At 38.7% G+C, this 22719-nt stretch overlaps 2 protein-coding genes across 10 annotated transcripts in view; one reads left to right on the top strand and one right to left on the bottom strand.

Moving 5' to 3' along the window:
* The window catches only part of CNKSR2 (connector enhancer of kinase suppressor of Ras 2), a 299979-nt gene extending 290268 nt beyond the window's left edge, over positions 1-9711 (bottom strand). For all 6 annotated transcript variants that reach the window (XM_058713719.1, XM_058713721.1, XM_058713722.1 and 3 more), the window contains exon 1: positions 9606-9711. In XM_058713719.1, the coding sequence (XP_058569702.1) occupies positions 9606-9669 (64 nt within the window). In that variant the 5' untranslated portion in view covers positions 9670-9711. The remainder of the gene's footprint in view (positions 1-9605) is intronic.
* Positions 9712-9822: 111 nt separating this feature from the next.
* The window catches only part of LOC131502771 (uncharacterized), a 517527-nt gene continuing 504630 nt past the window's right edge, over positions 9823-22719 (top strand). For 3 of the 4 annotated variants that reach the window (XM_058713727.1, XM_058713728.1, XM_058713726.1), the window contains exons 1-2: positions 9823-10517; positions 17460-17549. In XM_058713727.1, the coding sequence (XP_058569710.1) occupies positions 9823-10497 (675 nt within the window). In that variant the 3' untranslated portion in view covers positions 10498-10517; positions 17460-17549. Of the gene's footprint in view, positions 10835-17459; positions 17550-22719 lie in introns of all 4 variants that reach the window. The other variant, XM_058713729.1, reaches the window with a different exon arrangement.

Here is a 22719-nt window from a genome sequence, read left to right as displayed (position 1 = left end):
CACACTTTGTCTTTCTCTGTCTCTCAAAAATAATAAAGGTTAAAAAAATTTTTTTAAATAAAAAAATTAATGACTGTAGTGTAAATTGAAACCAATCAGAAATTAAATACATCTTTAAAGTTTAAAAAATTCTATCATATTGTAATTTGTATTTGCAATTTATTTGTATTTAGTGTATTGTACATTACTTGCAATTTAAATCAGGGCACAATTGCAAAACATTGTTTTATACTGCTAACTAGAAAGGTTAAGTCTGAAGGTGGTGTTTCTTAAGAGTTAACAGATATACAAAAAGCTATGTTAAAGTCTTAAAATTTTCACTTATTCTGGAGTGGCTGGGTGGCTCAGTTGGTTAAGCGTCCAACTTTGGCTCAGGTCATGATCTCATGATTAGTGAGTTCCAGTCCCACATTGGGCTTTCTGCTGTCATCACAGAACCCACTTAGGATCCTCTGTCTCCCTGTCTCTCTGTCCCTCCCCCACTCATGCTCTCTCCTTTTCTCTCTTTCTGTTTCTCAAAAATAAACATTTAAAAAAGTTTAAGAATTTTTTCATTTACTCTGATTTATACAGTAACCATTGTAAATTTGTAGGTAAGGGCTTGCTTTATTAGAAGACTCTCCTATTACTTTCTATTTGATTATCCAGTAAGATGTAATTAACAAAAAAATCCAAATGAGGCACATATATTCAAAAAGTTACACTTCACGATAACTCTACATAGGTTCTTAACAAGTGACCTTCAAAAATTAGCCAAAATTTGTATTTACTTTAAAAAGTTAAAATTCATCTACCAAAATCAGGAGGGAAGGAAAATTATATAAAAAATTCTGATTTAAGATGCATTTTTAAATATCTGAGTTTTATTCCTATTAATAAATAATATAAATTCAACATTAAATATAATAAACATAATGGTTCTTATTAAATTAAAAGCAATTTTTCCATTTTTATCCTCCAAATTAACAAATAAAAGACATTTTCTTCTCACAAGAGAAAAATACATTTTAATTTGTTACATGAATTTTTTCTTCTCATAAGAGAAACTTAAAGCATTTATCAATTTCACTCTACCATGCATTCCGAAATGCATAGAGTTCTTTTAAAAACACCAAAATGAAGAAACAGTTAGAAAATCTGCATAAGGGGCGCCTGGGTGGCGCAGTCGGTTAAGCGTCCGACTTCAGCCAGGTCACGATCTCGCGGTCCGTGAGTTCGAGCCCTGCGTCGGGCTCTGGGCTGATGGCTCAGAGCCCGGAGCCTGTTTCCAATTCTGTGTCTCCCTCTCTCTCTGCCCCTCCCCCGTTCATGCTATGTCTCTCTCTGTCCCAAAAAAAAAAAAAAAAAAAAAAAAAAGTTGGAAAAAAAAAGAAAATCTGCATAAAAAATAAATTTAAATTCTTAAGGGGTATGTTTTAATTTTTTAAGCAATGTTTGCCTATTGTGTTGGCCAATTAAGTGACATCAGCAAATAATATTTACAGCTTAAAAACAGAAGTGTCGTAGATTCATTGAAATTATTAACATTTCTTAACAAAATGAATCTAAACTATGATTTAGGCCATAATGAATCTAAACTATGAATTGGCTAGAGTGATACAACTATGAATTAAAGCAACCCTTCCACTCTATTCTGGAACACAGTATACAACTTGGCACTGAAGTACTCATTAGAGTACTTATTATAAGGGACTTTACATGCATTGTCATTTAGGAGAGCAGATTTGCTGACAGACCAGTAATTTGTGAATACGTATGTATTTCTTCACTCGACAAACATTTCCTGAGTGCCTGCTTTTCACCAGATACTTTCTTATGAATTGTTATGCAAATAAGATGATGTCCCTGCCCTCAACAAATAACCATAGAAATTAATGTAAAAATAAAACTGGCATATGGGACAAAGATACAAATGGTACCAGGAGAGCACACAATTGAGGATTTGATGTGACTGTGGCAATGGAGAAAGCTTTTCTGTGGTGTAGTAGGGGAGGCTTGAGATGTATCTGATGGATGAGTAGGATTTAAATGGATGAAGAAAAGAGGCAAGAGAAACTGTATTAAGTGCAAAGTCTCAGTGGTAGGCAAACAAAATTGAAAGCCAGTATAACTAGTACCAGGAATAAGGCTTACTTCAAAGGCAATAGCCAACCTTCAATGGTCTTACATGCCATATTAAGGACTCTGATCTTTATCCTAAAAACAGCGAGAAGCCATTAAAATTTTTAAGCTGATGGGGTGAGAAGTGAGAGGATTGGATAAGATGAAAACATTCCCAAGAAGTTTATTCTGACAACAGGTTTATGGATCAAACACACACACACACACACACACACACACACACACACACACACACACAAATAAACAAACAAAAAAGTAAGATGCTATAATTATCATGACCTTGACTGAGTTTGGTACCTTGCAATAGGAGAAAAAGAGTAAGGACATTAATTTTACCTTTCTTAAACCCAAACCAGCACTTCTCAAACTTTTCCACTGATGTATCCATAATTGCTGAATGAAGTATACTCATAACCCTGGAAGGTCTGGGAAATGTGGTTTGAAACAGCTTGCTGCAAGCTTAAATTCCTGTAAAGCCTCTGGTCTCATCTTTAAAATCATGCCAACTTTGCTTTCTACACCATGAATATACTTTTTAAAAATTTTTTAATGTTTATTTATTTTTGAGACAGAGAGAGACAGAGCATAAGTGGGGGAGAGGCAGAGAAAGAGGGAGACAGAATCTGAAGCAGGCTCCAGGCTCTGAGCTGTCAGCACAGAGCCCAACACGGGGCTCGACCTCATCAACCGTTAGATCATGACCTGAGCAGAAGTCAGATGCTCAACCAATTGAGCTACCCAGGCACCCCCTACACCATGAATATAATATCTATGTTTGTTTTAATACAAAAACAATGTTTTAAAATACTTAGCAAAAATCAACTCTTTGTCTTCTTTTGATCATTTAGTTCCCACAACAACAGAAATGCTCCATTTTGGGGAACAGAAAGCTATGATATGCATGAAAACTGAATTCACTCAATGAGTGTTCTTCAACACAAAGATCCTGTAGTGAAGACTATTTGCTTTTCTTTAGCGGACACTAAACTATGGCAAAGTCTTAAAAAATAAAAAGCTTTTGGGGTGCCTGGGTGGCTCAGTCTGTTGAGCGTCCAACTTCAGCTCACATCATGATCTCACAGTTCGTGAATTTGAACCCCACGTTGGGCTCTTTGCTGTCAGCACAGAGCTTGCCTTAGATCCTCTGTCTCCCTCCCTCTCTCTCCATCCCTCTCTCTCTCTCTCTCTCTCTCTCTGTCTGTCTCGGCCCTTCGCCGACTTGTGTGTGTCTCTCTCCCTCCCTCTCTCTCTCAAAAGTAAATAAAATATTTTAAAAGGGGGTAACATTTACAAAAATAAAAAAAATAAAAATCTTTAGACTGTATTTTTTTTCAAATTACTCTCACTTCCCTTTCTTAAATTACTACAGATGATCTATTCTTCTAGCACTCTTCATAAAAGCTAATTTTTCATCTTTCACAATAAACCTTATGTTTTGAGGTGCTGTAGTGAAGTCACATAGAAATCTAAAAGTTATTAAGAACAAATTTAAGTCCTAATCTGAGATCACTCTGTTATACATGAAAATGAAACTTTATCATTGCTTTAAGAACAACAGCAATATTTAAGTCTATCTTCATTTTTCATATCAGAATTTGGATGAGTAAAATTCTAAATATCCAACAACATGTTAATGATGTAATTAATTTTCAAAATAACTCACTTAAACATTATTTCCAAATTATTCCTAAGAAACAGATTTGAAACAGCTGTACTAATTCAATACACACTCTTTGTGGGCTTATTTTTGGCAGCCAAAGTTTTATAATGTGGTATTTATTTAAACTCAGGACATGATGAGAGTTTTATTGTCTTTGTAAAATGCAGATTTGTTCTTGTACTTTTGTGCCACCTACTCATGGCTCCACCCTCACTTTCCCTCTACTGCCCACCTCTCTCCTTCAAGCAGACAAACTTAGACATAACCCTTCTGGTTAATAACCTCATTTCAACTCTAGAGTCTCCTGCCGTGCCTCTGCATATGGACTAAATCCATCTAAGAATATAAATTAGTTAAATAAATTGTGTAAAAGGTTGTTAAAACCCCACCTTCCCCATGGATTCCTCCGACTTACTAAAAGCATCATCTTGTCTTTCCATTGGTGCTTGTATACATAATGCAAATGTTTTTTAAATTTAGCAAATGTTCTAGTTGGCACCAGTCTCTGTCTTGGCTTAGGCTTGTCAATGTCACTGCCTTCCCTTACAAGTGACTAATTTCACCAAAGCAGAGAATAATTTATTTAAAACAATCCATTAAAGCCCCTTCCATGCAGACGTACTGATTTAAATAATCTCTAAGCAGCAGAATATACCTACATAAATATACTCTTTTTTTTCCTAATCTGCACTAAATCATGAATGTTACCTTAAAGAACAAATGTTAAAGATAGTATAAATAAAATGATGTTCCCTGTGAACTAAACTCTATGTACAGAAAAGGTAAGTTTCTTCTTTGTGTGAAATGACAAGTATTCAGTTTCAAAAAATGTCAAATCCAAAGCAGGTGATTGTTGTTGACTATGTAGTCATCCTGCAATTGAGAAAAAAAAACCTAATTTTTCAAAAGTGATACGACCAGTTCGATCACTTAACATATTTTCTTCTTACATATGCACTGTATGCACAGTATGAACTTCTCAAGTTCCTGCCAGAAATTTTTTTCCTCTCTCTCAATACAGTTTAACTCAAAAATTTGACATTTTTCTTTATCTAATTAAAATAAATTTCAACCTCAGCTCTAGGTCCTATGGTGGGGGAACTACTCGAGAGCATTGTGCCTGTCAAAATTTCTTTATCAGATACATTCTCCTTGTAGCATTTAACTTTAATAATAATAAATAGGCCTTACTTCATCACTGCATTTTCCTCTTTTGTAGGGTTGTATGCAAAGTGTTGGTTTTATCTTTGTTTGTTATACCTAAAATAATGTGTTTCATTTTCTATCCTCAAGATGGCTGAGTCATCAGGACAGAAAGTAGAAGTTAGGGAATGGTTTTTAAAGAAAATGGTTTATAGTAAACAGGAAAGAGCAGAGCAGTTAACTGTGGGATGGTTTGCAAAAAGCTATCTTAAAATTTAAAGTTTTAGGAATCATATTACAAGAGTAGAAAGAGTTAAGTCACAGAGACCATAAGAGGAGACCAGCAAAGCAGGGCCTGTTGATTGACTCTAAAAACAATAATGCATTTTGTTTGATCAGAAAAGGGATTAAAGAGCACTGGAAAAAAAAAATGCCATGAAGGGAGCTGGTCACAGAAAATATCTTAGTCATATGGATATTCTGAAGGAGTTTCAAAGTTGGAAAAAGTGTGAGAAGAAGAAAATTGAATTATTGGGTGTGACATAGACAAGGAAAATTAATAATGAAATTAATAATAGGGGCCTGAAGTGTTCAGACATTTTTGCTATATTTCAGTTGGCAAAAAAGTAAATCAAACAACTACAGATTATGAAGTATTTCTACAGGTCCTGCAAGTGAACAGATAAGAACTGAGATATGATGTATTTTAGAGTAAAACACTGAGCAAAAATTAGAAACCATTATTGGCCTACTTTTTAACCTATACCTTCTTCCAATAAAGGCTTTGCCTTTACTCTAAAAAAGCTTACATTTCACAATTTTGTCAAAACTATAAGAGGATCGAATGCAATTTCCTATTGACAAAAAAGGGCTGTTTCAAATGCTAAATGATGAACATTTGATTTTCTCAAAAAATACTTTTATAAAATGAATTAAAATTTTTTTTTAACATTTATTCATTTTTGAGAGACAGAGAGAGATAGAGCATGAGTAGGGGAGGGGCAGAGAGAGAGACACAGAATCCAAAGCCGGCTCCAGGCTCTGAGCTGTCAGCACAGAGCCTGACGCAGGGCTCAAACTCACGGACTGTGAGATCATGACCCAAGCTGAAGTCGGATGCTTAACCGCCTGAGCCACCTAGGCACCCCTAAAATTAATTTTCAAAATTAATTTTGAGGCTATTTATTTCCAAATTCCCTGAAGTACTATCAAGATTTCTGGAATATAACTGCTTATTTTACTGACTTATGAGGAGTTCATATATTTACAGTAACTAACATTGACAGTGTGCCACATCAAATTTTTATTATCAGGAGAAAATTCAGTGAGTATTGGATTTTACAAATAGTGGAGTTGGGGGTGAGCAAAAAATAATGCAAGTGTTTCCTTATATCTTTAATCATAATATATAAATTTAATATTTGTCTCCCTCAAATATATTTTAATAAAAAATATCAAAATGAATTGCAATGTAGAAATGGTCCTTCATGAATAATCTTGAAAATATGCTACCAAAGCTTAATAATCTCATTAGCCCATTTTTCCCCTTCATTTCCCTCTCTGCTGAGTTTCTATACCATTTGTATAAATTGTCTAGAAGCATGAATATATGGCCATGCTATTTTTATTTTTTTTTATTTTTTTATTTTTTTTTAAATTTTTTTTTTCCAACGTTTTTTATTTATTTTTGGGACAGAGAGAGACAGAGCATGAACGGGGGAGGGGCAGAGAGAGAGGGAGACACAGAATCGGAAACAGGCTCCAGGCTCCGAGCCATCAGCCCAGAGCCTGACGCGGGGCTCGAACTCACGGACCGCGAGATCGTGACCTGGCTGAAGTCGGACGCTTAACCGACTGCGCCACCCAGGCGCCCCAACCATGCTATTTTTATATGCTCAATGGCTCCTTTTCTGTTTAGTAAAGAGAAAAATACCCTAGAAAGAGCATAAACCATGTACCTTACTAAAAAAAAAAAAACTATTTATGATTGTGACTAGCTGAGAGCATATGCCATATATTTTAAATGTTAAGGATGATGAAACTGTCACATTAGGAGCATGCTTTGAAGAACTCCTACAATGTTGCAGTTGTTTAAAAGTCCTATTCATTCTTTGTTACTGTTTTTGTAACACAATATCTTATACAACACCAAATGAAGTTTAGTCATTCCAAAGCTACAGCCTAAATTAGTTGAGTTTTAAACATTACTGCACCTGAGAAAAGGGGGAAAATATTTTTAATGTGTTTTATAAAGCTTATTTGAGGAAAAGGGTAGGGAGAAAAAATTAAGGTAACAGTGTAATTACAACTTGAGGAAATGTTCATTTCATCCAACTATTCTTCAAAATCTTATTTTATGATAATATCTTACATCAAATTTATATGAATATTATAGAAATTTCAGCAGTAAGCAGCTTGGGACTTGAAATATACAGATAATGACACTGGTTTTTTCTTCCAGTCTAATGTGTTCAAAAATACACAAATTATATCTTGGCTACTTGCTTGATCTTTTCAAATAGCTCTAAAATGCATCACCAACAGGTATGAAAACAAGTTATTCAACTTACATATGACAATCATTTAAAATCACAGCTAACAATGTTAGCCCAACTTCAAAGATGCTCATTTTAGACTGGAGACATTTTTAAAGGGCTGGAGAGATCTTTAAAGGAGTAGTGTTCTGGAAAACTAAACGCGTGTCAGAATATGTATATCACATGTTCTACTTGTTTCAGTGGACCTAAACTGTAGATAAAGAAGAACTGCAAGATTATACTGGGAGAGTGAAGGCAAAGAAGATGGAGTATGCATCACTCACTACAAGCATCATGGGAATTTGTGAGAGGTAGTCTCTGAAGGTAATCAGACTCCCATGGAGCCAAGATAGCTTTTTGTTGAGTATTTCAGTATAGACTCCAACTAAAGTAACCTTTTAGGCAAATTGAAAAAAAGGTTTTAATTAAGCATTCTTGCTTCTTGCGCCTAGCCTGGCTGTTTATCCCATGACTGAAAAACAGAGAAGGCAGATGTTTGTCTCTGACAATCCAAAGGGGGTGGGGGTTGGTGGAAATCTAGGAAAGCAGAATTTCAATAGCAAATATGAAAAGAAGAAACAGGAAAGATGAGCCACTGCAGGACTTTGTCTTAGTCACGGCACCCATGGCACCCTAGCACAATGCACCGCACACAGGGGGGCAGTCGATAATTAATTCCACTTAATTCAATAGACTCTCAAGTGTACTGTGCTTTGCAGTTACGAAGCACTTTCACATATTAGAAAAGAAAAAACTAAATGAGGAATAAAGGGGCAAGCAAGGGAATAAAAAGAAAACAAATGTAAAAAGGAAAATCCGTAAGAATAAGCAAGAGGCTGAAAAGGTTCGTAAAAGGGGGAAAAAAATTGACTTTCTCTCTGTCGTTCTTAATCACTTCCAATGATCCTACCTTTCGTTCTAAAGTACCCGGAGCTTAGAAAGTCAGTCGGCTAAGCAAGCCCTCAGAAGGGGCTCCCTCATCTTTGCAACGTGCATTTTTACAAATAGTAATCCCTTGGTCCTTGACTAGAGTTTGCGCCTAGGAATAACCACAAGCAAAGCTCTAACATCTCCCAAGTGTGGTCAAGAGTCTTTTATTTCAACCCATCCATCCCCGTCAGAATTCCCCAAAATTTAGGAATCTGGGTGATGAGGGGAGGAAGTGCTCATGGGGAGGGGGCAATCCTCTACAAGCCCCTTAACTCAGACAACAGAGGGAGATAGTGTGGCAGGAAAGCCCAGGGACTAAAGAAAAAGCCCACGTTTGCGACTAGGAGGGCGAGTGTCTACAACCGGTTATTAGAAATTGCCAGGGAAAAAAAGGGGTGAGCCTTCAAGATGGAAGAAATGGGGGGGCACCTGAATGCGTATCACTTTACACCTGGCGTCGAGGCCCCAATAAAAAAGCCATGAGGTCCAAAGCCTCAACGGGTCAGAAGAAGAGGCGGCGGCAAAGGACGCTAGGGTTTGCGGGGGTGGGCAGGGGTTTGCGCAGGAGGGAGCCAACACACCACCGCGGATGCTGTCCCAGGGGAAAGCACGTTTTCCTCTCCCCCAAAGTAGCGCATCCGCCCAGCATCCTCGGCTCAATCTGGGGAAGCTACCGGGATCCAAACCCAGGCAGCCGCGTCCTGACCCCATTATATGGGCTTAAAAGTTGTAGGAAGAGTTGGCGCTGGAAAAGGCACCTGGCAGGGGCAGCCGCTGAGGGGGCGTTAGGTTTCCCGGGAACAAAGGGGCCCGGGAAGGAATGAACACAGGAGCTGGTCCCTGGGGGCTCCTCCCTGAGGGGAAGAGACAAGGGTGGCCACGTCCTCCCAGCCTATGGGCGACGTGGGCAGCGGGAAGCGGGCGAGATGCACCGGGATTCCGCGGCCCGCCTTCTAACCTCCTATCGGGTAGCGCTGGCAACCCCGGCGCTCTCCGCGCCCCTCTGTGGCTGGGGAGCCACCACTGAAGACAATAGGAGATCGAGATCCCGAGCCCCCCCCTGCCCTGGAGGACCCCGCCGTCGCCTCGGCGCACCACAAATCAGCCAGTGGAAGCCCCGATGGCGTGCTCGGCCCTGATCTGCGCCCCATCCCTCTGGCGCTCCGGGACCACCGGCCCTAGAATCGCCTCGCCCTCCGCACAGCGGGCATTACCTTTCATCCAGTCCACTACTTGACTCGGAGACCATTTGCTCACGGGTTCCATGATCAGAGCCATGAGCACGGGGTCGCTACCGCGCGGGGCGCGGAGATCAGACACAAAACGAACTCGGCAGCCCGAGCCGCCCTCAGGTGGGGTCCTTTGCTGGCCGTTGCCTCGCTGGGCGGGTGGCGAGAAGACGGCTTTTGTGTGTTGGGTCTCGCGGCTTCAATGTCTCTTAACAAACGGCCGACAGCGCGGTGGGAACGGCGACGGGGAGAGAAACGCGCCGGGGTCGCGGCTCAGTGCAGACTCTCTGCTTGGTCCCCGCAGAGACGACTGCTGCTATTGCTCCCCGACTCCGCTCGGGTCTCCGTCCTTCCTGGGCTTCAGTTCATGCCTTGCACCGCCGAGGGTCGAGACGGTGAGGAAAGGAGCCGCCGCCGCTGCACGCCCGCAACCAACTTGCTCGCTCGCCTCGCGCGCGGGAGTGAAGCCCCGAGCACCACAAGCTGCCCGGCGGAAATGACGAGGGGCCTCCTGCCACCCAAAATATCTCTCCGCAGCCCTCGGGTGCGGGGCGCGCGCACCACGAGCCCCCCGCCTGCTCGCTGCCGCGCGGTCCCGCCCCCGGGGCCGACGGCAGGCGCGCGAGGCGTGTGCGCGTGCGCGCTCCAGCACGAGGCCCGAGCCCGAGGTCTGTCAGTCAGGCAGGTGCGGGCGGCTAGCAGCTTCGTGTTCCCGCCCCGCGAGCCGCCCCGGGACAGAGGCGCGCTAGGAGCGCGTGCGCAGCGGTGTCCGCGCGAGTCCCAGCCCTGGGTCAGTCAGTCAGGTGCTGGCGGCTCGGAGGGGATTCTGAGCGGACGTGGCGGCTGCGGGACGGGCCGCCCACCAGTTGAACGCTGAAGGCTGAGGCGGCTGAGGAGGTACCTGTGGCCGCGCTGCCGAGGGGTGGGGGACACCGCCAAAGCGCGGGGGTTACAACGACAGCCCGGGCTTTCCTCGCTCTCGCCCTCCCCACTGCTGAGTGGGCTTCCGAGGTGATTCCCGAGCCTCGCGCACGCCTGCGGAGACCTAGGCGGGGAATGCTGCGGACGGTGACCGGCTCCGCCAGCCAGAAACGCAGCGATGACGAGGCAGGATGGCCAGTGCTGTCGGACCGCCCCTGGTGGTGCCCCGGGCCTGGGAAGTCAGGCGTGGAGCCTGGAACCTGCAACTGCTGGTCGTGGTGATACGGAGACAGGTTCGGCCCCACGTGCCTTTTGAAGGGCGCTGTGTTGGGTTTTTGGCCAACTCCTTCAAAGCCGAGAGTGCTCAGTACCTATTTTAGAGGATGTCCTTTTGTTTTCAGATAATCTTATGTAAGAACCAAAGGGTGACACTGGTATTTAAATGAGTAACAAATTGTAAACATGATTCTTCGAAACTCATGTTCTTCAGAAATGTTTGGAGGCTACTATGAACCCTTAGTAAAAGACAGTTTGTCTAATGAGACTTCACTGTAAATGACAAATAATCCTAGAAAGTATAGATGCACACTCTCTACCACCATTATAGATGTTTTCTCTTTGTCATTCTTAAATAGCCCCATTGAGTAAAAGAGGAACTCATTTTATTTATGTAACCATTTCAATAATGTCATTTGTTTTTGCCAGTTCCTGCAGTAACCCATTTTCTCTAGTTCTATTGCATGAGCTGCAGAACTGCCACTTTTCTCAACTAACTTAAGTTGCCATCCCTGCACACACACATACACAAAAAGAACTCAAACCACAGTAGTTAAAATATTTTGATGTTTTCAGGCTAATGATATAAACCAAGTAAAACTTAAGATGGCCTGTCTGTACACTTGTTTATTTTTCTAATAATCCAAACTTAAAAATATATGGGAAGAAATTTAGAAGATTATCTAGACAAGTCTAGGTTCAGAGATATAGCACCTTCCATTCACAATCCAGATAATAGCTGTGATTTACAATTCTTTTTTAGCTAATCAGGTGTGCAAGATATTTTGGAGTGCTTATGTTCCAATTGAGTTTCAACATTGCATCAGTATTTTCTAGAAAAGATCATTTTTAGCATCAGTAAGTTATGGAGTAGCTTTATGTTCAGAAGTGGAATGGATGCAAATCCATCATGAATCAGAGGTTACAGTCATAGGGAGACGTTAAAAGTAATTTCATTAAAGTAATACTGCTAATAATAACAATGAACATTTTATTGAGCAGTGTGCTAAGTATGTTACATACATTTTATCCTCAAAACAGCTCTGTTATTAGTCACATTTTACAGATGAGAAAATCTTGGCTATCACATTCACTTCCTATTCCCAGAGCTTATTACACATTGTTCAATACATGTTGAAAAAAATTAATGAATAAGGCTTAAAGAGGGTAAGTAATTTGTTTGAGGTCATGGTACATGATTGTAATACCAAGTTAAGGTGATTCCAGAATATGAACTTTAAAAATTTTTTTTAAATGTTTATTTATTTTTGAGAGAGAGAAAACAAACAGGTGAGGGGCAGAGAGAGAGGGAGACAGGAATCCAAAGCAGGCTCTGTGCTGACAGCAGACTGTGAGATCATGACCTGAGCTGAAATCAGACACTTAACTGAGTCACCCAGAAGCCCCAGAGTAGGAGCTTTTAAAACTAGTAAGAACATTTATGTCAGTATCATAAGACGGAACAGTACTTTGGAAGGAGAAGGTCCATTGAATGTTAACTGAATATGTCTCATCAGAAAGTTAACTACAAAGGAGTCTGTCAGTCACCATAAGTGTTCCTGACCAGCAACTGTGAGAATGTAGGAAGTGACCAAATTTGACTGAAACTCCAAACTGCATATTCTGATTGGGTATGCTTAACAAGCAACCAGCCTATATATTGCAAAGAAGTTTAGAGTGAGATATTGTTTGCATAATGAATGAAATATCAATCAAAACAAATGCCAAAGACCAGGATGCAGTAAAATTTAAAAAATACGTATTTCATGAAAAGATTGGTGCCGAAGAAGATTCCAGGAAGAGAGGATTTTAAGGAAGACCCTACATCAGAATTAAGTTGTACATATTCTCCTATTTATGTTACAGGAAGGAATTTATTTAGTCTAATTACCTGAAATAACTAAAATAATTCTAAGAACTAAGAATGAGCAAAAATGTTGGTATGGAGTTACACTATCTTACAGAGTTCACCAAGGCCTTACATGTTCTAAGTTCTCCTCCTCAAGACTTCTACAAAACATACAAAAAATCAAAAGAATTGCCTTTGATTTTGACAATATAATAGGCATTAATTATTTCATTGAATTAGTTCAGAGCATAACTGGCTTTTCACTCAAATATCCTTAATTTGGAGAAGAAAATGGATTAAGTCATCACTGCTTTCACTCTTTTATTCCTAACTCCGAATGACTCAGCTAAATCTTTCCTTCACTTTTCTTTCTACAGCTTTTCAAATAAACTAGGTTTTATATTCTTTTGCCTATTATTTAAAATGTTGATACCTGGCCCCATGTTTGTAAGTATAATACAATGTGATTATGTACAAACTTTGGCAGCCTAACTTTGCCTTCTCTTAATGCACAACATAATCCCAAAGATTAGGGGAAAAGCTATGTTGTCATAAAATACACATCAAAACATAATGGTCCAAATTATATGATATCACATACATTTCAACAATGTAGATATAAAAGCCAAACTGATTCTTTGGAAACAAACTTGGATTCTTTTTGGAAGCAGGCAGAGGGTAAATATACTAAGTTAAATTAATTGGAGACATAAAACTTGTGAGATGTTTGCAACCATATCAAAACAAATCATTTAAAATAATCTTTTCATCCAGCTGTTCTAGTTTTGCCTTTTTATTCTTCTCCTTCTAGATGTCAATAAAAAATTAAAATCTCTTGACCAAAATATTTTCAGTTAAGATTTTATAGTATATATAATAAGTCTAAGTACTTCAGATGTGAAATTTACAAAGGTTCTCAGACTGGAATCTAAGTGCTTAATGGATGTGACTCTTAGGGTTTGGGTCAGATAGGGAGGAAGTCTTCCACTGGAAGGATCTTCAAGCCTTTGTCTCTGCGGCTGTAGACAGAAGTAAATAATGTGGATGCTTCTTCTGGAACTGCAAGCTGAATATCTCTAACCTCCACACATTCCAACCTAGGTTATCTTATAATGGCCTTAATAATCGTTTCCTATTTCTTTTATTAAGAAGCTAGCTCCGCATTAGACCTCAGACTTGCCATGCAGGGCATATTTTAATGTTTTTAGTTATTTAACATTTAGAGAAAATGTCTTGTAGAGACTTTTCTGGTGATTTTTCCCGTTTGTTTACATTGTGTTTTTGCTACAGCTGTCTAATTTTTAGACTTCTTTTTTAATAAGTAATATTTTATCATAATTTTTTTCTCTTATATCTTTCATTTTTGAATGATGAGTGAGAAGTCACAACACAGAGCAGCTATGAGGGTAGTCCATGTCCTAAAATACAAGAAAGGATAGGAGCCCTTTTTTTCCATTTAGTTTTGCCCAGACCTTTACTATAATTTCAAAAGCAGGTGTTCTATGCTGGCACAAGTTGTATACCCTGATCAGAAAAATTAGCTAAGCACTTTACTAAGACTGGTAGTGATAAAACAAAATACAAGTTATTTTCAAGAACAGTATATGAAACTTGCTTTAGAGAAGGCTTAGCACAATTTTTGGAACAATGTTTTCATTTTCTTGCAGTGCAATTCAACTAACAGCTATGAATAGCTAATAACTAGCCTTTGATATAACTGAGGAGATAACAATCTCCCCTGCCTCCAATAGTCAGAGATTGAAGTAGGAAGAGACCTTGAAATGTAAATGGGGCTATAAACTTGATGCTCTGGGCCAAATCTCCCTTTAGATTATCAGGGAGAAGCACCCAGAGACTATAATTAAATTAGTAAAATTCTTTCTTTGCTGCTCTGCCACTAGGGTAAACTATTAAATCAAGCCTTGTCCTTTGCAGACCAAGATTCACAGCAGTCATCTCTAGGTAAGGAGAAAATGGCTGGAGTTCAGGTTATCCCAATAGGGTTTTTTAAGGATTCTTTCTAGGTATTCCCTGATATACTAATCATAGTCTAATAAAAATCCCAAAGCCCACCTAGATTAGGAAATCTAGGTGTTTTTTTTTTTTTAAACACACGAAGCCCTAGCCCATCAGGGAAGTTTCTAGTATACTTTGCAGCCATTAATTAAGAGCATATAAAAGTATTCAACAAAAATTGTTTAAACACTACCAGTGTGCTGGCCCAAGTTGTATCTTTTGATCAGAAAAATTAGTTTGATTTTGTGCATGCAAAGATAACCCAATATACTCAGAGACTGGTAGGGGAACGGAAACATTCACAGTTAATTCAATAGGATAATGTGATAAGTGCAATGATAGATGTGCCCAGTACTATGTGCTGAGGAGTATGTAACTCCTTGGAGGAAGACTTTATAGAGGAGATAATGAGTATTGTAAGTCTTAAAGGATAACAGCCAAACAATAATGCAGAAAAGACCTTATAGGCAGGACAGTATGAGCAAAGTTACAGAGCACTATGTAGAGATACCTGGAAGCCTAAATTTGAAAAGAGGTGACAGTAGATGGACTGGGAGAGGTAGACACCAGCAGATCAGGGGAAGAAACTCAAACTAAAATATAACCTAAAAAGAGCCATTTAAGAATTTTAAGCAATGAAGTGCTCGTATTTATATACTTATGTTTTATATTGACTGCCAGCTATGGAGAGCATAGAGTTGAGAGGGACAATACTGAGGGGGGAGGTCAATGTGGAGGATGTGGCAATAGACCAGTGAATAGATGTCTTGGGTCAGCAATAGAATAGTAGAAGTGGGTATGGACAGAAAGGGATGGATTTAATAAATATTCAGAACTTGGTGATTGATTAGAAATGAGAGGTTTGGAAAAGAGCAGTATCAAGAATGATACCCAGGATTCTAGACTGGGTGACTGAATAAATTATTCCTTCTCCACTTAAAATAGAAGGAGCAGATTTGGGAGGCAGAAGTAATCTGAGAAATTAGTTTTGTATTGGACATTCTAAACATGAGATTCCTATGGACAGCCAAGAAGGGATTTCCAGTGGGCATTTTCTGCATTCATGTATATAAATGTGAAACTCAGTTTGGGCTGAATATAAAGATTTGAGAGTCACTACTAAAACAAGAATATGAATGAGACAGGAAGAGTGTGAGATGCCCCTGGAGGAAGCCCATAGAAGAAAAAGAAAATAAGTGAATTATAAGAAGAACCAAGAGAATTGAATGTCATGATAGCCCAGTGAGAAGAGAATTTCAGGTAGAAAGGCATGGAAAGCTGTGGGAAGTGCAAAAATGATGTTGTTCCAGTAAGAACTGAGAAAAATCTGATGGTTTTGTCAGTTTGGATATCCTTCATTGCCTTATTAAGATCTGCAAAAGAAATGGATGTCAAAATGGGGAGGGTTGGTATATAGGGCATTAACTTTTTCTTGAGTCAATTTTTCTTCTTCCTCATAGCCACCTATGTGTATATCTAATTCAGATGGCTCCACGATGAATGCTAATGATCCTTCAATTTACCACCACCACTTGCATTTCTCTTTTCTGATGAAATTCCAGACACTAATGATGATCTCTACTCTTATCTGATTATATTTTTGCCACTTAAAGAATGATAGCATCTTTTAAACTAAGCGAGGTTTGAATTCCTCTCCTCATCAGATTGTAGAACATGTTTGCCATGGCATTCTGGCGATCTTGCACATCTCTACACAGGCCATGTAGGCAAGACTCAACCTCACTAAGACACATGTCTTGGCAAAATGCCCGGTGATCTTCCTTGGAACGTGGCAACAGAGTCTTGTGCAGAGCTATCCCAAGTCCATTTCTCATTTGCCACCCTGGTTCCAGTGAGGCATCAGCTTCAGGTATAAACAGTTCAGACTAAAGAACTGTTCAGCTGTAGCCTAGAGTTGGCTCCTTGATGACAGAGCACTGCATCACTTGTATCCTCTGGCCCCTCTGGTTTGGTATCATCCTGAGACTAGGGACATTTGGAGTTGAGACATGCTGATCTTGCATTGCTGTCTGTGTAAATAATACATTTTCTAAATCCATGTGGGGTTGTTTTCACCTTACCCAGCGAATCTATGGAAGTGTGATAAGCCAGCCTAGCAGCTGCCACCATTCTGTTGCTCAGGTACTGCTTGACCATTTGGCACAGATCTGATCTAGGAAGTCCATAAGTACTCCCCAAAAGAGTGAGCTCTGCTGAACCTCTGTCTGAATAAAGTAGGGCAGTCCAGCTCTGGCCTAGTAAAGTAGCAGCAGCAGCAGCAACTTGATTTCAAATTGGGAAAGACTGCATTTTCCCTAATTATTTGGGTTCCCTAAGTTAACCCCATAATTAATTTAAAAAAACTCTATTACTGTTGCATGATAAAAACAAAACCGTGATCTAAACCCTTTCTTCTGAGGTTTGACATTATTTTTTATAAAACACCTAGATTTTAGGGAATTCCTTCATATTCAAGATGTTAGGTCCATTTTCCTCTGAACATTTATCAGTCTTATTTTCTAGTGGAAAATGTGAACTGGCAAAATTGGTGCTAGATAAGTTCATAGGTCCTGTTTATAAGGTAAATGGTACATCCCTATAGATCATATTTTTTTAAATGCAAAAAGTACTTAAGGTAGGAGACAAATTGTTTAATCCTTATCTAATAATTGACAGACTACAGAGGCATAAAGGTGGGGAGTGGGAAAGGAAGATTGCTTTCTTTCTCCATGGATTTTTGTCTTTGTTTTCCTGAAATGGGTCTTATTTACTTCTAGGAAAATTGGCATATTAAGGATGCTCATACCAAGTGGAACAAATGACTTATTTTCACTGACCAGGAACTGTATCCTGAAGGAGAGAGAGACGTAAGTTTGTCACTACTTTTGACATTTTCTTGATTTTGAAAGGAAACTTAGTGATTTTGGTGATCTAATTAATGAAAATATTTTCCTTAGTTTCTCTTCAGCACTGTTTGAAATACTTTGTAGCACAATGCAAGGTACCATTTATTGATTTTTCATCAAGAGCATCTACTCTGTATATATTTTGTGCTAAGCATTATTACAAAAATGAGTAAAATATGGTTGCTGTCCTCAAATCCTATAAACCAAAGCATACCAGTATATATTTTTGATATAATATAGCAAGCAAAATGACAGAGACATACAAAAGTATTTTGAGTATATTCCATAATATGGAAATATGAATTCATACCAAATGAATAAATAAGCATCCTTCTAGATTATAAGATGGCAATGTAATTTGTACATTGTACAATAGGCTAAGCTTTGTGGATAAACTAGTGAATATAATGGATATGGCTCATGGCCCTAAAGAGTTACAACATAGTTGTAACATAGTGAGAAATATACAATATACAAGTAGACAGATGCAAATTATGAAAAGTACTGATATGATATGTACAAGGTATAGTGATAGAGAATTATTGAGATGAGGAAGAGAGGAAACTCCTAAAGGTGATCAGAGAAGACTTTTCTGACTAGGTGACTTCTTAGGCACGGTCTTAAGATGTAATAATATAAGCAGGAAAAGATCAGAAATAGCTCATTCAAGGGGAAGTAAAATCATGTGTGAAGTCCAGGTGGCAATAAAGAATTTGAGGTGATTGAGGAACAGAAGGAAATTACTGTGGCTGAAACATAGTGAATGAGCAAAGGCATAAAGGAGGCTAGAGAAATAGGATGGGGTTGGAGAAAACAGGATCTTGTAAGTGTGTGGTAACTAGTTTGTAGTGCAGTAAAAAGACATTAAGACTTGTAAGCAGGTCAGAAAAATGATCTGATTTATATTTGTAAATTAAGGAGGGGGACTTCTTTTTCCAGAAGGATCAAGTAGAGGTACCATTCCCTATTATTCCCACTAAATACAACTAAAAACCCTGGACATTATGTATAAAACAAACATAAGACTTTGAAAGAAGTAAAAGGGGGATCATTACTGCCTGGCAAGGATGAGTGTTCCAGTTCCCACTTGGCCTTGTCTGATACCACCATGACAGGGGCACTGGAGTGCTATGCTACATCCTAGCAAAGTAGAAGTGTAGGCTCCCTACTTTGCCTTTGCTGGCATAGGTGGGGGTAGGGTCACAGATCTTTTCTGTTGTATTTGGCTGGAGCAGAGTGGTTATTATTTTGATGTTTTCTACTTTGCTAGGCTGCCCCTTTCCTGGTCACTTAGCTAGAGAGCAGGCTCTTCCTGAGATTTTTTTGTTTGCACCTTCCAGGTTTCCAGGGTGCTGCGTTATTCAGCTCTGTAATATATGAGCAAAAATGTAAAAACCCAGAGAACTCACCAGCATGTCATTCCTTGGGTCTGAGTTCCATTGCTGGTTTTATTTCTTCTCTTTTTGAAATAATAGATATTACCAAATCTAGGGGCACCTGGGTGGCTCAGTTGGTTAAGCGTTTTACTTCGGCTCCAGGCGTGATCTCAAGTTCAAGACTTTAAGCTCCGTGTCAGACTCTGTGCTGTCAGCACAGAACCTTCCTGGGATCCTCTGCCCCGACCCCTCGTCCTTCCCCTGCTTGTGCATGTGCATCCGTACTTTCTCTCTTAAAAATAAACATTAAAAAAAATTACCAAATCTGAACAACAAAGAGGATATAGATTTTAAAAAAAGAATAGACCCTCAGGGACTTGTGGTACAAAAATAATAGATCCAGAATTCATGTCATTGAAGTCCTGTAGGAGAAGGGAAAGAGGGCAGGGTTGAAAAAGGACTCAAAGAAATAATGGCTAAAAACTTTCCAAATATAACAAAAGACATAAACCTATAAATTCAAGAGGCTGAATGAACTCCAAACGGGATACCCAAACAAACCCACACCAAGACATGCCATGGTCAAATTCCTGAAAACTAAAGACAAAGAAAAAAATCAGCCAGACAGAAACAGTACCTTACTCATAGGGGGAACATGATTTAATAGCTTATTTCTTATCAGAAACCATAGGATCCAGAAGGATGTCAGCCAAATGGCTACCTGGAAGCTCCAAGTTCTTGTTCCCCCACAGAAACATTAAAAAACAACAGTAACAACAACAAAAACCCCAGAAATTCACATGCAAGAAAATGAATATGGATACTTACCTTATACCATATATAAAAACTAACACAAAATACATCAAAGATATAAGTGTAAGAGCTGAAACTATAAAACTCCTAGAAGAAAACACTGGAGACAATCACCAGGACATTGAATTTGGCAGTGAATTTTTAAGTATGACAACAAAAGCACAGGCAACGAAAGAAAAAATAGATAAATTAAGAACTTTTGTGCACTAAAGGACATTATAAAAATAGTGAGAAGACAACCTATAGAATGGGAAAAATGTTTACAAATCACGTATCTGATCAGGAATTAATATCCAAGGGCGCCTAGCTGGCTCGGTTGGTAGAACTCTTGATCTTGAAGTTGTGAGTCCAAGCCCCATGTTGGTTGTGGAGATTAAAAAATAAAATCTTAAAATATAAAATCTTAAAAATAAAATCTTAAAAAATAATGAAATATCCAGAATATAAAAAGAACTCTTACAAGTTAAAAACAACAACAACAAAATAACCCATCTAAAAAAGTGAGCAAATTCTCACCATCATTAATTATTAAGGAAATGTACATGAAAACCACAATAAGATACCACTTTACACTCATTAGGTGAGCTACTACGAAAAAAAAATTGGTGAAGATGTGGAGAAATTAAAACTCTTATGCATTGTTGATGCAAATATGAAATGGTGCAGCCACTGTGGAAAATGGTTTGGCATTTCCTCAAAATATTAAAAATAGAATTGTCATATCATTTAGCAATTCTACTTCTAGGTATATACCCAAACGAATTTAAAGCAGAGACTCAATCAGATACTTGTATACCAATGTTCATAGAAAAATTAGTCACAATAGTTAAAAGGTAGAAACAACCCAAATGTTCAACAGATGAATATATAAACAAAATATGGCATATACATACAATGGAATGTTATTCAACCTTAAAAATGATTGGAGTTCTGGGGTGCTTGGGTGGCTCAGTTGGTTAAGTGTCTGACTCTCTTGATTTCGGCTCAGGTCTTGATCCCCAGGTTGTAGGATTGAGCCCCGCATCAGGCTCCATGCTGAGCACGGAGCCTGCTTAAGATTTTGCCTCTCTCCCTCTGCCCCTCTCTCCTGCTCTCTCTCTCTCTCTCTTTCTAAAAAAATAAAAATTAAAAAAAATATTTTAGGGGCGCCTGGGTGACTCAGTTGGTTAAGCATACAACTTCGGCTCAGGTCATGATCACACTGTTTGCTGTTCATGAGTTTGAGCCCTGCGTTGGGCTCTGTGCTGATAGCTCGGAGTCTGGAGCCGACTTAGGATTTTGTCTCCTTCTCTCTCTGACCCTCTGCTATTTGCGCTCTGTCTCTCCCTCTCTCTTAAATATAAATAAACATTTAAAAATTTAAAAAAAATTAAAAGAAAATTTTGAAAAATGGATTGGAGTTTTGACACATGCTGTAACTTGGATGAACCTTGAAAACACTATGCTAAGTGAAATAAGTCAGACACAAAAGGACTACTATTATGATTCTACCTGTTTGAGGTACCTAAAATAGGCAAATTTATAGAGACAGGAAGTAGGATGGTGGTTACTAGGTGCTGGGGGAGGGTAGTATGAGGGGTCAATTTTTTAATGGATGTTTTAGAAATGGGTAGTGGTGATGGTTATACAACATTGTGAAGGTACTTAATGCCACTGGATTTTACACTTAAAAATGGTTAAATGGTAAATTTCATTATGTCTATTTTATCACAATAAAAAAATTCTTAGAAAAGGCAAAAAAAGGAGGAAACTGTAAAGTCCAGAAAGAAATGTTACATTTTTCACATCCTGAAAGAGCCATCAACCCAAAATTCAGAATTCTGTATTCAGCAAAAATATCCTTCAAGAATGAAGGATAGATCAACACATCTTCAAATGAAAGACAAGAAATTTTGTCAGCAAGTCCACCCTAAAAGAAGGACTAAAGGAAGTTCTCTAAACAGAAAGGAAATGATAAAAGAAGGAACATCCAGATAGAAGAAAGAACACACTAAGCAAAAATATGGGTAAATACAATATAATATAAACTTTCCTTCTCTTGTTTTTTAAATTATGGCTGATGGTTGAAGCAAAAATTATTACACTGTCTAATATAGTTCTCAATGTGTGTATAGGAGATATATATATATATATATATATATATATATATATATATGATTATTATAGTATAAATGAAAGAGAGTGAAGTCATACAAAGAGAGGTAAGGTTTTTAAACTTCAGTTTAACTGGTAAAATGATGATACTAGTACGCTGTAATAACTTATGTATATATAATACCTAGAGCAACCACTAAAAAGTTGTACAAGATATACCCTTAAGGGGAGCCTGGGTGGCTCAGGCAGTTAAACGTCCAACTTCAGCTCAGGTCATGATCTCATGATCTGTGGGTTCGAGCCCCGCATGGGCCTCTGTGCTGACAGCTCAGAGCCTGGAGCCTGCTTCGGATTCTGTCTCCCTCTCTCTCTGCCCCTCCCCCACTCACGCTCTGTGTCTCTCCCTCAAGAATAAATAAACATGAAAAAAATTAAAAAAAAAGATATATGCTTAAAAACACTATTGATAAAATGAATTTCTAAAAAATATTCACGTAACCCACAGGAATATAGGAAAAAGAACAAATGAAAAACAGAGAGAACAAACAGAAAAAAAATAAAATGACAAACTTAAGTTCCAACAAAATAATTACCTTAAATATAAATGGTCTAAAATCATGAATGAAAATGGAATTATTACAACCAATCCCTCAGAGATACAAACAATTATCAGGGAATACTATGAAAAATTATATGCCAACAAATTGGACAACCTGGAAGAAATGGACACATTCCTAAACACCCACACTCTTCCAAAACTCAATCAGGAGGAAATAGAAAGCTTGAACAGACCCATAACCAGTGAAGAAATTGAATCGGTTATCAAAAATCTCCCAACAAATAAGAGT

This window comes from Neofelis nebulosa, chromosome X (genome assembly GCF_028018385.1).
Source record: "Neofelis nebulosa isolate mNeoNeb1 chromosome X, mNeoNeb1.pri, whole genome shotgun sequence".
In the NCBI taxonomy this organism is placed as follows: domain Eukaryota; kingdom Metazoa; phylum Chordata; class Mammalia; order Carnivora; family Felidae; genus Neofelis; species Neofelis nebulosa.
The sequence above is the reverse complement of the archived record's forward strand: the minus strand, read 5'-3'. Positions and strand labels throughout refer to the sequence as shown.